The sequence below is a fragment of the Chaetodon trifascialis genome, chromosome 8 (genome assembly GCF_039877785.1).
Source record: "Chaetodon trifascialis isolate fChaTrf1 chromosome 8, fChaTrf1.hap1, whole genome shotgun sequence".
NCBI lineage: Eukaryota > Metazoa > Chordata > Actinopteri > Chaetodontiformes > Chaetodontidae > Chaetodon > Chaetodon trifascialis.
The window spans coordinates 3672772-3687802 of record NC_092063.1 but is presented as its reverse complement, the minus strand read 5'-3'; the positions used below and the strand labels follow the sequence as shown (position 1 = coordinate 3687802).

The 15031-nt window shown below is 44.0% G+C and overlaps 2 protein-coding genes across 2 annotated transcripts in view; both read left to right on the top strand.

The window, feature by feature from the left end:
- Positions 1 to 309: 309 nt before the first annotated feature.
- sall4 (spalt-like transcription factor 4) lies at positions 310 to 7842 on the top strand. The gene is made up of 4 exons (XM_070968737.1): positions 310 to 425; positions 2718 to 5162; positions 5245 to 5546; positions 5906 to 7842. The coding sequence occupies exons 1-4, from the start codon at positions 359 to 361 to the stop codon at positions 6338 to 6340; spliced, it is 3249 nt and encodes a 1082-aa protein (XP_070824838.1). The 5' UTR covers positions 310 to 358; the 3' UTR covers positions 6341 to 7842.
- A 2062-nt stretch (positions 7843 to 9904) lies between these two features.
- LOC139334671 (probable phospholipid-transporting ATPase IIA) overlaps positions 9905 to 15031 on the top strand; it is a 30177-nt gene continuing 25050 nt past the window's right edge. Inside the window, exons 1-4 of the mRNA XM_070967718.1 lie at positions 9905 to 10031; positions 12467 to 12611; positions 14138 to 14251; positions 14472 to 14580. Coding sequence (XP_070823819.1) covers positions 9964 to 10031; positions 12467 to 12611; positions 14138 to 14251; positions 14472 to 14580 — 436 coding nt within the window. The 5' untranslated portion in view covers positions 9905 to 9963. The remainder of the gene's footprint in view (positions 10032 to 12466; positions 12612 to 14137; positions 14252 to 14471; positions 14581 to 15031) is intronic.

The window sequence follows — 15031 nt, the reverse complement described above, 5'->3', positions numbered from 1 at the left end:
GACAATATTTTCTTTTCTTTCTTTCTTTTTTTTTTCATGAACAAGGAAAAGGAGCGATGAGTTGGGTGTTATTAACCCTGCCTCCATCCTGCGCTCCGGCCACTCGCAGGGCTCCTCCCGCCCCCTCCCGCCGCTGCTCTCCGCTCATCAATGGGGAGCACATTTGAATAATGTGTGAGCACTTGGACTGGAGCCAATCAGCTGTCAGAGGACCGTGATAAATCGCAATGCATTATTGATAATAATAATTACGTTGACATGCGCATTTCTACTTGAGGGGCTAATTTTCCAAGCCGAAGAATTCGGAGGAGAAGGAGAGGGAAATTGTTTGCAACTCTTTGCTCCTGATGGTTGCACCATGTCGAGGCGAAAGCAAGCCAAACCGCAGCACATCGACTCCGAAGAGCCCGTTTCGCTGGGAAACGGTAAGTTTACGCACAGGAGAGGAGAGAGGCTTCCCCGGGAAAGAGCCGTGTGGCCCTGCCATGCCGTGCTGTGAGCTGTGGGACATTTTATCTGAAAGTTTTGGGGGGCTGCTGCCTTTTACATTGTTCCTCTCGCACTTTGACCTGTTGCTGTCCGTCTGAATTGACCAGCAGTCACGCGTAGTTTTGGGAAGCGACGCGTTCAGAAATGATTTTAAACACAGTACAGGTGTTTAAAAAACGCAACGCTGTCAGCTTTTACTTAATTTCCTCGCCAGAGGTCAAACGATGAAGCAGCTTTTATTTTTAGCTTTTTTTATGTGGTTTTAAAGATTAACAAATGAGTCATTTCATCCTGAATCGTCGATGCTTTGAGGTTTCTCGGGTCGTGATTTCGTGGGAAGTGAAGCCGGTCGATCCCTTTTTGAACTTTTTGGATTCACTGAATGAAGCGTGTGTCGTTACCTGTTGCTTGTTTGATGCTTTGTCGACTTGTGTGGGAAGTTGTGACACTGAATCACTGCCTTTCTGCTCGGGATGCAGTTTTTTTCCTTCAGATATTTGCGAACAAACTGGTCTCATTTATCCTGACGCACAACTTTTAATCACTGGCAAATGTTACTGCGGCTTTTCGGAGCCTCTTGACTGAATTTAGATGGCTATTGTCACAGTCGCCATTGTTTATTGTGTCGTAAATTTAATGACTCTCTGCTTGGAGTATTTCTGTATCTAATGTAGTAATGTGTGTATTTGGTTCCTGATATTTTCTTGCTAGCGTGCGTCAAAAATGAGCTTTTGAACAAAGGTCTCCAAAACCTGTATGAAATGTGACTCTGGAGTAAGCTGACCTAAAGGCAATAAATCCCCCAGTTTAATGCATGACTGTTTCCTTTCGTACATATGTGGAGAGGTGGGGGATGGAGCAGTGGCCTTTCTGTGGAGACTGGGTGGGGGTGCGTTTTGGTGGTGCCATATGCAGGCTCCAGCGCTGCCGGAGACCTCACCTTTTACAATTGGGGAAACTTTGTTAACTTGCTCTGTAAGGCCGCAGTGTATTTGCGGTTTGTATCTGAGTTTATGACTATAGTTTGCTGGAATATTTCACATTATGTGTCGCCCACAAGCCCCGTGAGCTGAAGGTTTAGTCTGACCTCGTGTCATGTACCCCACGAAAGGTCATGCGCCGTCAAGTGGTAAACCAGCGCGTTGCCTCCTCATTTTTACTCCCTAATCCACAAGTAGTGATTTTTTTTTTTCATTGGAGGGCAAGAAAACAGTGCATACCTGAATATGAAGTTCCACCTTTTGCTCCTGTCGGTGTTGATTGTATGAAGAGCTCCAGGACTGTAGCGCGCACATGTGGGTGGTTTTCTGTTTGCTCATACATCAGTTTGAAACGCAGTTCAGCTTTTTTTTTTTTTTTTTTTTTTGGTAACACCGCTTCAATGCCTCCTGGTGAGCAATTAACAAGTCCAACAGTTTCCTCGGGCAAATGCAAACAGGTGGTCTACCCCCTTTCTCTGAAGCATTAGCATTTAACAATACACCCAGTTGTGAAATGGCCTCATGGTCAGCAGACAAATTAAAATACACAGAGGAGAAGTTATCAGGCTTTCACAGGCTGTGAAAATGCTTGAAGGTAATCAGCATTAGATTGCCCCTCTGTTTTCCCCCCTCTGATCCCATGTTTACACAGTAAACTTTGTTTTATAGAGATTAATTTCTCACTGTGGCAGATAGATTCATCCTTTACTGGATGTTGGTGTGGCCCCACATGTGGCGCCAGTGGAAACAGATCTGATTTTTAGCAAGTGCTTGGTGGCATGTTTCAGAAACAGTAATTTAATGCTCAGGGCTCTTTGTCTTTGTGGACATTGTTCTGGATAGTGTCACAGGTAGATGATTGCCCTCTGCTGGCCCTGCTGACAACAGCCCAAATTCAGAGTCCTCAACAGCCAGTGCAGAGACCTACAGGGAGTGGACAAAATAAGAGGAACAGGACTATCCAATAAACGCAGCAAACTGAAGCCTCAATGATTAAAATAGGCTCAAATCAGCACCTAGTCACAGCATTTAATAATAAGCATCACAAAGTTAAAATATTACAGGCTGGTGTTGTATCTATTATCTCTTACAACATTTTGACTAATCTGGACACATGACCTCTAATATTGTTTTCAAAGTTTGCAAAATTTACTCAACTATACTGTGACTATGCTAAATTCCCTTTTTTCCCCCCAAATATTACTGTATTCATCAAATGTTGTCATAACTGTATCCTCTTGTTTTTAGGGATTCTTCAAGATGATGAAGCTGAGGAAACTGGACGCGAAGTGAAGAGGTTCAGAATGGAGGAGACCAGGGTCTGCAACAAGTGCTGTGCCGAGTTCTTTGATGAAGCAGAATTTCTTGAGCATGAGAAAAATTGCACTAAAAGTCAACAAGTGGTCATCATGAAAGATGGAGATGGCAATGAAGTGCCTGAGGAGTACTCGCAAGGCTCACCCGATGGCCTAACGAGTGACCATGACGATAGTCGGTCCAGCAGTCATTCCCTGTCAAATATCAATACAGAGAACATGGAGAGAACAGAGGACGAGAACGCAGAGGACTTGGGACAACAGGACCGGGAAGAGGTGGCTGCTAGCCCTGACATGGCTTTCCATGCATTGTCCAAACTCCAAGATTCAAATGTCACTCTTGAAACCATGGCAGACACTAAAGTGGCCGTCTCCCAGCATTCTTCAAATAATAAATCTCCTTCCTCATCACAGGAAGCCATCCAGGCCATCCCGATGATCTTGGAACAATTGGTGTGCCTCCAGCAACAGCAGCTACAACAAATCCAGCTCACAGAACAGATTCGAATCCAAGTCGCCATGATGACTCCACAGGGTCTGCAGTCATCAGTAGGGGCAGTAATGGACCCTCTGAAAGCTCTTGGTGCACATCTCTCTCAACAGCTGTCTGCCGCAGCGGCATTGATAGGAAAAAGGACCGGCAGTCAGAGCCTCTCTATGGAGACGATGAAGCAAGGTAAACTACCTCTCCCCACCGGCATCCCTACGTCTCTACCCACAGGACTGGCTTCTAAAACAGACATTTTGAAGGGCATTCCAGATTTGGCCAGCCGTTTACCAGCACTGCTGCCACAGTCACCAGGTGTAATGGGTTTCTCCAGCACCTTCAATGGTATCCAAGCAGGGATCGAGTCCTCCAAAAAAGTGAAGACGAAGATGCTGAACCTCACGCCAGATTCAAAGAACGGTGACTCGTTGTACAAGCACAAGTGTAAGTACTGCGGAAAGACCTTTGGCAATGACAGTGCTCTCCAGATTCACCTGCGCTCTCACACCGGCGAGAGGCCCTTCAAGTGCAACATTTGTGGAAACCGCTTCACAACCAAAGGAAACCTCAAAGTGCATTTCCAGAGGCATAAAGACAAGTACCCTAACATCAGCATGAACCCACATCCTGTGCCAGAGCACCTTGACAATATTCCCACCAGCAGTGGCATTCCCTTTGGCATGTCTGTGCCCATGGATGAGTCAAATTTGACTGAAATTAAGCCTATGCTGGGCCATCCTGTTGCTGGGTTCCACCCCTCATCCATGCCAGGCTTGAAGACAACATTTGAGAGCTTTGCAGAGAACCCATTTTCCCAGAGACCCTCTCCATCAACGAGTGATGGCTCCCCATCTGTTTCCTCTAATTTGTTTGGCCAAGAGACTGGACTGGATCCCATTCAGAAGGACACTAAAGAGCTGCTTGGAGTGCTGCATCACATGAATGGCAGTGCCCTCCCAGGAGAACAGAGCTCTGGGACTGCAAAACTTCAGCAGATGGTGGATGGCCTGGAAAAGAGAACCAATGACCCCAACGAGTGCGTAATCTGCCATAGGGTGCTCAGTTGCCAGAGCTCGCTGAAAATGCATTACCGTACACACACCGGCGAGAGGCCCTACAAGTGCAAAATCTGTGGCCGTGCGTTCTCCACCAAAGGTAACCTCAAGGCCCATTATGGCGTGCACAGGGCTAACACTCCTCTTAAAATGCAGCACTCATGTCCCATCTGCCAGAAGAAGTTTACCAACGCTGTGGTTCTGCAGCAGCACATTCGTATGCACATGGGTGGCCAGATCCCCAACACCCCGATGCCAGAAAACCAGTTTGAAGCAGCAGAAGCAATGGAGTCCTCTCTACCAGAAGATACCGTGGATACCAATGGTTTTGAAGCAAACATGGAGGATCACGAGGCAGAGCTGAACCCCCACAAGCCAAATGATGTCTCAGAGTCCCTCCCATCTGCCTCTGAGGAACAACCACAGCAGCATGTCGCCCCCGCTGTGTTTTCCAGCCTAGATGTTCTGAAGAACCTCACCTCTGCTCTTGCACTGAAACGACAGAGTAGCACCGCTTCGGAAAGTGAGGGAACATCCAAAGAATCCCCATCGGCTCCAAGAGAGCAGGAATATCAGAACGGCCGTAGTCCTGCCGTTTCTGACTCTGCCATGTCCTTCCACTCATCTTCCCCAGTAAACAACAACACGAGTAGCTGCAAGTCTCCTGAGTCTGCTGTTGATGAGTACGCCCGCGGTATGTCAAAACTGGAGGCTGATGGTGATGCTCAAAGTGGCACTGAGTCGGGTGGAGCCCTTGACCTCACAGCTTCCAGCAGCTTCACTCCCAAAGCAATTAAAGAGGAACCCGGCGTTCCATTCACAAACGGAGACTATGGTGAGTATTGGTTACGAAAAGCATTTTAGAGGCTGTCCTATTCGATGCTTTGATGTAATTTTCCACCTCCTTTTTCCAACAGTTCCTACTAACATGCCTTACATGAGGATACCATCAAGTCTGGCCAGTCTGGAGATGAAGATCCCTCCAGAGAATCCGTTGGGCCCTCATGGTTTGTTCAGCTCCCACATGCCTCAGGGAACAGCCATGCCCTCCATTTCCACCGCACCGCGCCGATCAACCAAACAGCACGTGTGTAATGTGTGCAGCAAGAACTTCTCATCTGCCAGCGCCTTGCAGATCCACGAGCGCACTCATACAGGAGAGAAGCCCTTTGCCTGCAACATCTGTGGCAGGGCCTTCACCACCAAGGGAAATCTAAAGGTAGGTCCTCTGTTTGTCTGACAAAGTGCTGATTAGGCTGTTTTTAGTCGCGCTGCAAAGATTAGTCATATTTCAAGTAAAAAATGTCAAACATTTGCTGGTTCCAGCTTCTTAAATCTGAGGATTTGTTGCTTTTCTTTGGGTTTTGGTCTGTTTATTGGACAAAAGAAGCATCACTTTTTATAATTGTTCACAATTTTTTTTTTTTTTTTTTTGTAGACTAAATTATTGATTTTATTTATCTATAGTGAAAATAATTGTTAGTTGCAGCCCTAATTTTAGGCGTCTACTTGGGAATAATTATGTGTTTGATGGGATTGTAATCAACTGTCTTATCATTTTTTATTTTTTTTTTATAGGTGCATATCGGCACTCACATGTGGAACAACTCGTCACGGCGTGGCCAGCGTTTGTCTCTGGATAATCCCATGGCGCTGATGGCAATGAGCTCCGAAGCTAAGATGTTACCAGAAATGATGCAGGCCCCCAAAGAACTGGGTGCTCCACAAATAAACTTTGACCCCTCTCTGTGGAACCAGTATGCTGCTGCCTTCAGTGGTGGCCTGACCATGAAGACCAATGAAATATCTGTCATCCAGGGCGGCGGCATCCCGCTGCCCGGGAGCCCTGCCGGTGGGCCCCTGATTGGATCCACTGGAGGCCTCATGAAGATGGATGGATCCCACTCTGGCTTGCCTGCCACCATGGCTGAAATTGAGAAGAACAGCTCTGACAATGTGCCAAAATCACAGTTCCCACATTTCATGGAGGAGGGTAAAATTGCAGTCAATTAGGCTTTTCAGCCATCAGTTCATCACATGAAGTCAGTTTTTGAATGTGTCCTTTTTGAATGAGGTACAATCGATATTCAGAGGAAACTTTGTAGAAATCTGCTTAGATTGTTTGAATTTTTCCAGTAACTTCATCGCAGCTCTCTTCCCTCCTGATCTGAACGACTCTCAAGTGTTATTTTTAGTTGAACTTGATATAACTACTGTAGTTGTATTTTATTTTACATAAATATATATGCGGGTATTTTTTTTTTCTCCTGTGCATTCTTTTTTTGTTTTGCTGTCTATCCAGAAGTTTGAATGTATAACTTACTTGAAACTGCTTTACTTCAGATCGTCTCCTAGATACTTTTGAAGGATTTTGACTTTAATAGGAAAGTTTCAGGGCATGGCACCATGTCTCAGTGTTCAGATATAATGGTGTAGTAAACGGTATGTATCTATGATGACTACTTTCCCTCCTATTGTGTGCCATATGTTTTATGACATTGTACATTTTCGTAGAGGTAAATGTCATTAGCGTGTCTCATTTTGAAGGGGCGTTGATCGGATTGATGGATTATTCCAAATTATCAAGGTGCAACAGTTCAGTCATCGGTTTCGGATAATGTAGGTTATGGAATAGGCTTTCATCTTTGCCGCATTGGTGCTATGATACAGTAGTTACTGACTCGAGCCTTTTGCCAAGTGCCTAACTCAAACTGTACATGTTGCTGTCGTCTTTCACTGCACCAGAAGGTTGTTTTGAAGGCTTCGTTAGACTGATAAGTTAGTGGGTTGTACTGTGTAGCGTTACACTTAGTTCATACTATCAGTTTCCCAAAGTCCCCCACAAACATATTCCACTTGTAAATCTGCAGAGTCAAGTTTAGTTGGCTGAGGTCTGAAGGCTTTTATATGCTTAACGTTCTCATGCCTGCACTTTATTTCAGGTTGTGGTTACATTTACATTTTATAGTTGCATTTCACTGCTTTTATCGTGCTGGCTGAACAGGGAAAGGGCAAATCGACTATTTTGTTAACTTTTCCTTCCTGTCAGATGTGGTTTCAAAAAAACAATTTCAATTAACTGTCAGACTTTTTTTTTCTAGGTTATCTTATCAGCTTGTAGCATCATTTAATTTATTTATGCTTCACAAAATGCTTGGGTTCGGGGGGGTAAGTTCTACCTCGTTTAGATTTTACTTGTCCTCCACCCCCCCCGACTCTCACAGCGACGATCTGTACATTTTCCGATACATTCTTGAGTATGCGATAAGATTTTTCATTCTCAACCTGCTGAGTTGAACAGTAATGAATGTATCACTGGACACTTTACACAACTCAGAATGGTCAGAGTACTTCGTAGGCCCCTGCTGTACATTCCTTATCGATATGCATTTGCCAAGTTGTGCCTTTCTTTAGCAAACAATGTCAAAACTGCTTTCAAGTTGTCTCTACAATTCAAGTAATGTTGAGCCAATTTGGCCTGTTTACAATGTAAATGTTTTTGTTTTTCAAATGTTTCCTTCACTTAAATGTTTTCTGATTTTGAAAAATAAAATCAGGGTGACTTTTTCAACATTTTTCCTGTCGTTAATTCACCACAGAAGACTGTTGCCAAATTTATTTGAGCTGATATTTGAGTCGGCTTTGTGCAGCTGGCGTAAACCCATTCGTCGCATTACACTTTCAACTGGCATTGAAATGTACCCCACCCCGATACCACCAGCACAGGCAAGTTTGAATCCACATAAAATCCACATAATTTACATCAATTAACCTTCAGATGTCTCAAGTGAATTTTTTTTCCTATTCTCATGACCCGTCAGCGGCCATTAATCCTTTCCCGTTTTGCATCTGCAACGAAAAACTATTTGCATCCACAACTGAAGGCGCTCTGCAATCATGTGTGTCCACAATCCATTTTAGGTCAACCATACAGTGGCCTTTCCCATCACGAGTTTTACATGATGTAATACCCTGCATAACTGTCATTATGGGGAATCAAACTTGTATTGGGGACACACAGAGATGGTGGAAATACAGAAACACCTGTACTGTGGTATAACAGCTCGCCTGAAAACGCAAAGACTATATTTAATGTTTGACCTCATCAGCTTCATTGATTTTTGTAAATATCTGCTTATTCTGAGTCTGATGCAGCAACATGTTTCAAACAAGTTGGGACAGGAGCAACTAAAGACTGCGAAAGATGTGGAATGGTCCAAAGACACCCGTTTGCACCACAGGTAAACAGGTTTCACAGGTAAACAGGTTGATTAGTAACAGGTGATAGTATCATGATTGGGTATGAAAGGGGCATCCTGGAAAGGCTCAGTTGTTCACAAGCGAGGATGGAGTGAATTTCACCACTTTATGAACACATGATTGGATAAAGGACAGTAATGCATTGACTGCTTCAGTTGTTTGTATGTCAGCAAGTTTCTTATGAAATAAACTATAAAAAGTATTGCCCAGGATGTAAACACTTAAGGTAAAAACAAGGTATTGTCATTTGTGGTGGCTCCAAATCATGATAACAAACACTGCTGTGCCTCTTCTACATCACTGAAGTCAAAGTTTTGGCATGCATTATACAAACAGTACATTTCTGCTGCCTTAGTGCACATCCATGCATCCCTAGCCATCCTACAGATCCAACCTGAGCTGGACAAATCAGCCCTAACAGCTGAAAACACCTGCATTTAATCTGTGTTAATGCATCACACTCACGTGTCTGTGTAATGTAAAATCAAAGTGAGCAGTAGCTGAAGATAAATAAATGTTGCTGAAGTACGACGTCCCTCTGAAATGTGATGCAGTAGTATGAAGTAGCATAAAAGGCAAATGTGCAGGTATAGTACAAATATCTCAAAACTGCACTTCAGTACAGTAGATGTACTGTTAATCTCCACCATTGTGCTGTAGTTTCATCAAAACAGTATTACATAGAGGCAAATTGACATGTACTTCCACAAACACACCAGCCTCTGAAGAATTTATTCACCAACCATTACTATAATAATTTGATGTTAATTTCAGAGTCATGCAGAGAGTAACTGACAAGAAACATCCTACGAATAAATAGAATGTAACATTAAAACATCAACTTACTTACAAATGACTGTATTTACAGTTTAAAATGCACAGTGTCAAATATAACTGCAGGCTGTGAACACTGCATTCAGACATGAATACATACTGAACTCAATATTTACATACTGTTTGTGTTGTTTACAACACTTGACACTTGATTAAAGACTCTGTATGTTGTTGGTTGTTTTATATATGTTATATGTGTACCTATTTCTACACCTGGGTTACTTGTATGTATGTAATTATTGTTTATTTTGGTGTGCTTGTTTTTCAGCTGCATGTCTATTTCTACTGTCTTATAAATTGTGAGTACATTGAGATGAAGCCTACTCAAGACTGATTCTGCTTATATTTTATTTTGTCCTGGGCAAATAGAGGTCTAAAAATCCACATATTTCGTGATGAAACGGCTCAGATCAGCGCTCTTCGCGTCCCAGCTGACTCCGCTTCACCGTCCTGTCTGACTGACAGCTGCGGAGCCTCCGCCCAGCGCCGCCACAGCCAGGCGGACCGCCGACAGCCTCCACCCGCCGCCGGGAGCCGCAGGAATGACCGACAACATCCCGCTGCAGCCCGTGAGACGGCAGAAAAGACACGACAGTAAACACAGGAATGGGTAAGACCGTCAAACAGTGCGGGAATATCGACTGGGAGACATTTTTATTGTCTTTTAAACGTGTTTCGCTCGCGAGCTTCTGTCGATGTCACATCAACCGTTGAAACGTTCACCGGAGCGTCGACGGTGTCTCAAAAACTAGCTAAACGGCGGCGGGTTTCAGGGGAAAACAGCAGCGAGGGAGGAAACGACGGCTAACAGACACATATTTGTTAATAAAAACGATGCGGCCATTCATTTTAGCCGTTAAAAGCTAGCTAGAGCTATCGGAGGCATCCTTATTCCGGGCTACAGTTGGAACAAGTGCATGACGCCCATGATGTCAATATTTGCTCGGAGCTCAAAGAGCACGAATGTAGGCCCCGGCTTTACAGAAGTGTATGCTAATTTCTCGTGCTAGCTACGTGATGCAGGTTTATTTTGGCCGGCACGTAACGGGGCAGGCCTACTAAATGATGAGGAAGAGGCACCGACAGGGCTGACATGCAGCCAGTGGTCTGCTGAGGCGGCCAGGCTGATGTCACCGCCCGTGATGACACCCTGAACGAAGACTGAGGAACCGCTAATTAGCTGTTCATAAGGCAGACATGTTGAAGCTAGCTGCTACAAGTTGTCTGCTGTTAGCATTCTGGTTACAGCCAAACCTGATCCATCATTGTCCTCAGCTCACCTGCCCATCCTCTGTCATGATAGGTGTACACTCACCTTGCTCAAACTAAGGCAGTCCACTACAAAAGTACAATAAATCCCACCTCCATCAACGTGAAGGTGTCCTGTTTTCAGCTCAGTTTTATATCAGAGGTTAGGTTGGGTTAAAACACACACATTTCTCTGTATTATGCAGCACAGATCAATAGTACTGCATAATATCAGCAGCTCTCAAAGCAGTTTCAGTAAAAACAGCAGTACTGTTGCATCAGACCACCCTGGTTTCAGCTAGGTGTTCCTAATAAACTGGCAACTCAGTGTACTACACATCCAAAATTTTGCAGTCAAATGTCAAACATTAACTTGTCTTGGCCTCTCCAATGTGGGGGATTTGCAGGATTTCAGCAGCTGGTTGGACAAAACAAGACTTTTGAGTATGACAACATGCTTTCAGGGAAGTTATAATGGACGTGTTTGTTAACTGCAGCTCTGTAAGCGTTTTCTCTTTGGTCTGCAAAGATTTCCCCGCCCTTTGGCAGCCACAGCTTTCATCCCAGCAGGCTGAAATTTGGCATGGGGGTCAATTGTGTGTGTGTGTGTGTGTGTGTGTGTGTGAAGGTGTGTGTTGGTGTTCACACTGGTTGACTCAAGGGGGGCGTGGCCATGGGAGTGCCTCTCAGAAAAAGGTGCGTAACTTCCAAACTCAGTGTTGCACAAGGTTTTGTGGGAAGGGTGTGTGTGTGTGTGTGTGTGTGTGTGTGTGTGTGTGTGTGTGTGTGTGTGTGTGTGTGTGCGTGCATGCATGCATGCATGCATGGATGTGGTTGCAGCTATTGCAAATTTCTGCTTGTTAACTCACTATTGTTTTGAAGTTTTATAGAATAAAAAAGATTTAACTGACATTTTAAATGCTAAACAATTCACTGAGAAATTATTTGACCTAATAGTTCATCATAAAAAGGGTCTAGCTCACAGCGGACGTTCTGACTTGGCGTGGCAGGAAAAGCACAGGTGTTACTAATAGATATTAATAAAGGCTTCATGTTGTTCACCTGTTCCACTAAGCCATGACGAGCCAGCATGCACAACAACAGGCCCCCGAAACTGAAGCTCTCGTGTATGAAGGCGGGCAGCAACCTTGTGTTTCATCCACTGCGGGTCTTATCACACAGTTGACTCCAGAAATTAACAGCAGTGGGCACGATGCCATGTCCAGCAGACGGCTTGTGGACAGTGAATGCTGTGAAGGCGTATAAAAAACTGAGTCCTGTCATAAAACTTGTTTCCTTGATCTCTGAATAGACCCCTGCAGTCTGCAGCCAATCGAGGCTTTTTTTTTTTATTTGTCACACCTGTATTTTCTTTATTGTCAGTGTTTTATAACTAACGCAGTCATTCAATTATTAATCAGGAAGTTACTGGACGCTGAGCTGATTGATGTGGTATGTTTTCTTTGGGTAGATGGAAGGGAGTGGCCACCCTTTTCCTCATGAGGTTAATATTTATTCTGTAAAGTATAATCTCTCCAGACTCCATGGTCATGGATCTTTAGTCAAGCCTAGTCTGGTCTGTGGGTTTGTAGCTGCAGTAAGCGACACATTAACTAAGAGATGTGACGGGAAATTCATTAAAAATGGAGCCGTCGTCTCACAATACAACTACAGAGTCTTCATTTTGAAGTGAAACAAGTTGATCAACTAAATCCTAAACATTGACTTGTTTTTCATGATTGCTGTTGAACCAAATGGTGAGATTAAAGGTGAAATTCCTCGACGTCTTCCCCTCAGGTGCTGCCCGTGGTCGAGATGCTGTGGCTTGGGTGACTTCCGTCCCCGCACCGTGTGGCTCGGCCACCCAGAAAAGAGGGAGCAGAGGTACCCCAGGAATGTCATTAACAACCAGAAGTACAACTTCTTCACCTTCCTGCCTGCGGTTAGTGTCAGTCAAAGGTCACCCCTCCACCCTCCCTCCCTTTTAACCCCCAAACCACCACCCACCTCTGTCAGCCTGGCCCTGATTCGCTGTCCCTTTAAGACAGTCATAATCTTAGGACTGTGGTCATCTCGGCTGTCATCTCTCACTCCTCGCTGTGGGGTGCTAACACTGTGGGTGGTCAGGACATTGAAGCTCACTGTAATGTTTGACTCATTTTAAATGAGGCTGCAGTTAATTTCCAGATTAATAATTAAGTCTGTAAATTGTTAGAAAAGAAAAATTTCCATTTTGCCAGCAAATGTTTGGCATCTTAGCTTCAAAAGGGACTAAAGCGAATGAATAAATTATCCAAATAGTTGTTGATGAACTTCGTGTCTCAGCTCTGGATCAGATACCTTCCTCAGATATGAATATTACTTGTGTTTTTAGGCTTATGTTTCTTTATTTTAATCTAAGACTGCTGTAGTCTTATTTCCCAAACTCTTGCCTGTTAGCATATGCATGTATGCTTATATTTTACTTAAATGTATTAATCCAGTGGGCATTTTCCGACAGATGCACAGTTTGCACTCTCATAGGAACGTGCGGGACTGAAATGCTGGTGAGGTTGGTTTGTAAATAAAATATTGATCACTTTCCTCAGCTGGCACGTCGGCAGTATGACGAGATCGTTTCGGCCGCATGTGGACAAACAGCTGCACGTTCTCAAAGCGCTTCATGATCACATGGACAGGGTTTACGAAGCTGTGTGTCTCTGACCATCGCTTTCTCCCCCCGCCTGATTTACATATGCATTTGTTTTCCGGACATTCAGTTGTCTTAAGATCTTATGCCTTTTTTTTTGTACGTGAAGTCAGACATTGAAAGTAGCTCAGATTTGTTTGGGAAGCAGAAGACAAGAGCAAAGCCTTTCTTTGCATTGCAAATGGTTCTTGTTCTTGTCACTGGAACAGACTGTAGTCTTGATGTTTCATGATCTCCACGTGGCAGCAGCTTTGGAAATGACGCACAGTAGCCACAAGAAGACACAGCTTTTAACTTGGTAGTAATCTTGCACGCTGGTGGTAATGAAATTGAGCAAAGTTGTTGCACGAGTGTTAATTTGAAGACTGACACAAGTGCAGGAAAAACGACTTTATGTGTTACAGTGTTCAGTGAAAAGAGTGTTTTACTTTTTACTAGATGTGGGTCACATGTCAGCGTAAGATCATATGAATTTGTCTGCAGTCAGAGATTTTCTCATACTGTTTATATTCAGGTATATTTTTGCATCAGTTTGAGTTTTTAATACACAGGATTTCATTCAGAAACTTGCATTTGATTTTCATATAAGGCTCATTTGCTGTTTATATTCTCAGTAAATGAAATATTTGGTCTGCGTTGAGAATAACGGACGCCGAATCCGTTTTCTGTCAACATCAGTCATCAGTCATGGCCTAAAAGAAAAGGCTTGCAGTAAATGTCAGATATGCACGGTGACTTTCCACACAGCAAACGTCTCACTCTGTGCTTTATGTTCACAGGTTCTCTTCAATCAGTTCAAGTACTTCTTCAACTTGTACTTTTTGCTCTTGGCCTGCTCCCAGTTTGTCAACGAGCTGCGTCTCGGCGCTCTCTACACCTACTGGGTCCCTTTGGTATGTGACACAAAGCTTTCCTCCCTTCGTCCTTTATTATCACAGTCAGTCTGTTGCTTTTTTCCTGCTGAATTTGTGCCTCTCTGTATTTTGTGACATAAATCTTCAGTATTTCCCTCAAACGCAGTTTCCACAGCTTTCACATACGTAAAGCCGGTTAGCTGCTCTCCGCTCTTTCTGGAGAAAATAACTCGTTTCTCTTTGACATTTCATCCTCCAGGGGCTCGTTTTGATTGTCACCGTCATCAGGGAGGCAGTCGAAGAAATAAGATGCTACGTTCGAGACAAAGAAGTGAACTCTCAGATTTACAGCAAGCTTTCAACCAGAGGTACGGATCAGAGACCTGGTTATGCCTCCTCGTGTTGATATCTGAACCACGCTGCTTATTTCTCAGCATCAGCGTCTATTAACTGTAGGAGGTTGGTCCTGTTAAAGCTTATTGGGGCAAGGGGAAATGGTGGGTAATTCAAAGCAGAGATGTAAAAGTGTACATAAGAGGCCTTGGTATAAAGTGCTACTAGCAATAAAAGGCAGGAGACCTCTTGTGGTTTCCATCACTTTTCCCCTTTGATGTGGCAGCTTGTTTTACCCATAAACACAATGACTGGTTGCCTCCATGATAGTGGCCCCCGTGCATATCTTGTGCTTTATAGAAGCTTTATGATGTCAGAACTCGGTGTGTTGTTTTGGTGGGTAGGAATAAACTGGGTGAAGTTGTTCTGTTTAGTTTGGTCCATAAAATGTGAAAAAAGGTGAAAAATGGCCGGAATAGTTTCCCT

Coding starts and splice junctions, on each gene's coding strand:
- sall4 (XM_070968737.1), top strand. CDS start 359: ATGTCGAGGCGAAAGCAAGCCAAACCGCAGCACATCGACTCCGAAGAG. Junction 5,163..5,244: donor ATTCACAAACGGAGACTATG/GTGAGTATTGGT, acceptor TTTTTCCAACAG/TTCCTACTAACATGCCTTAC. Junction 5,547..5,905: donor CCACCAAGGGAAATCTAAAG/GTAGGTCCTCTG, acceptor TTTTTTTTATAG/GTGCATATCGGCACTCACAT.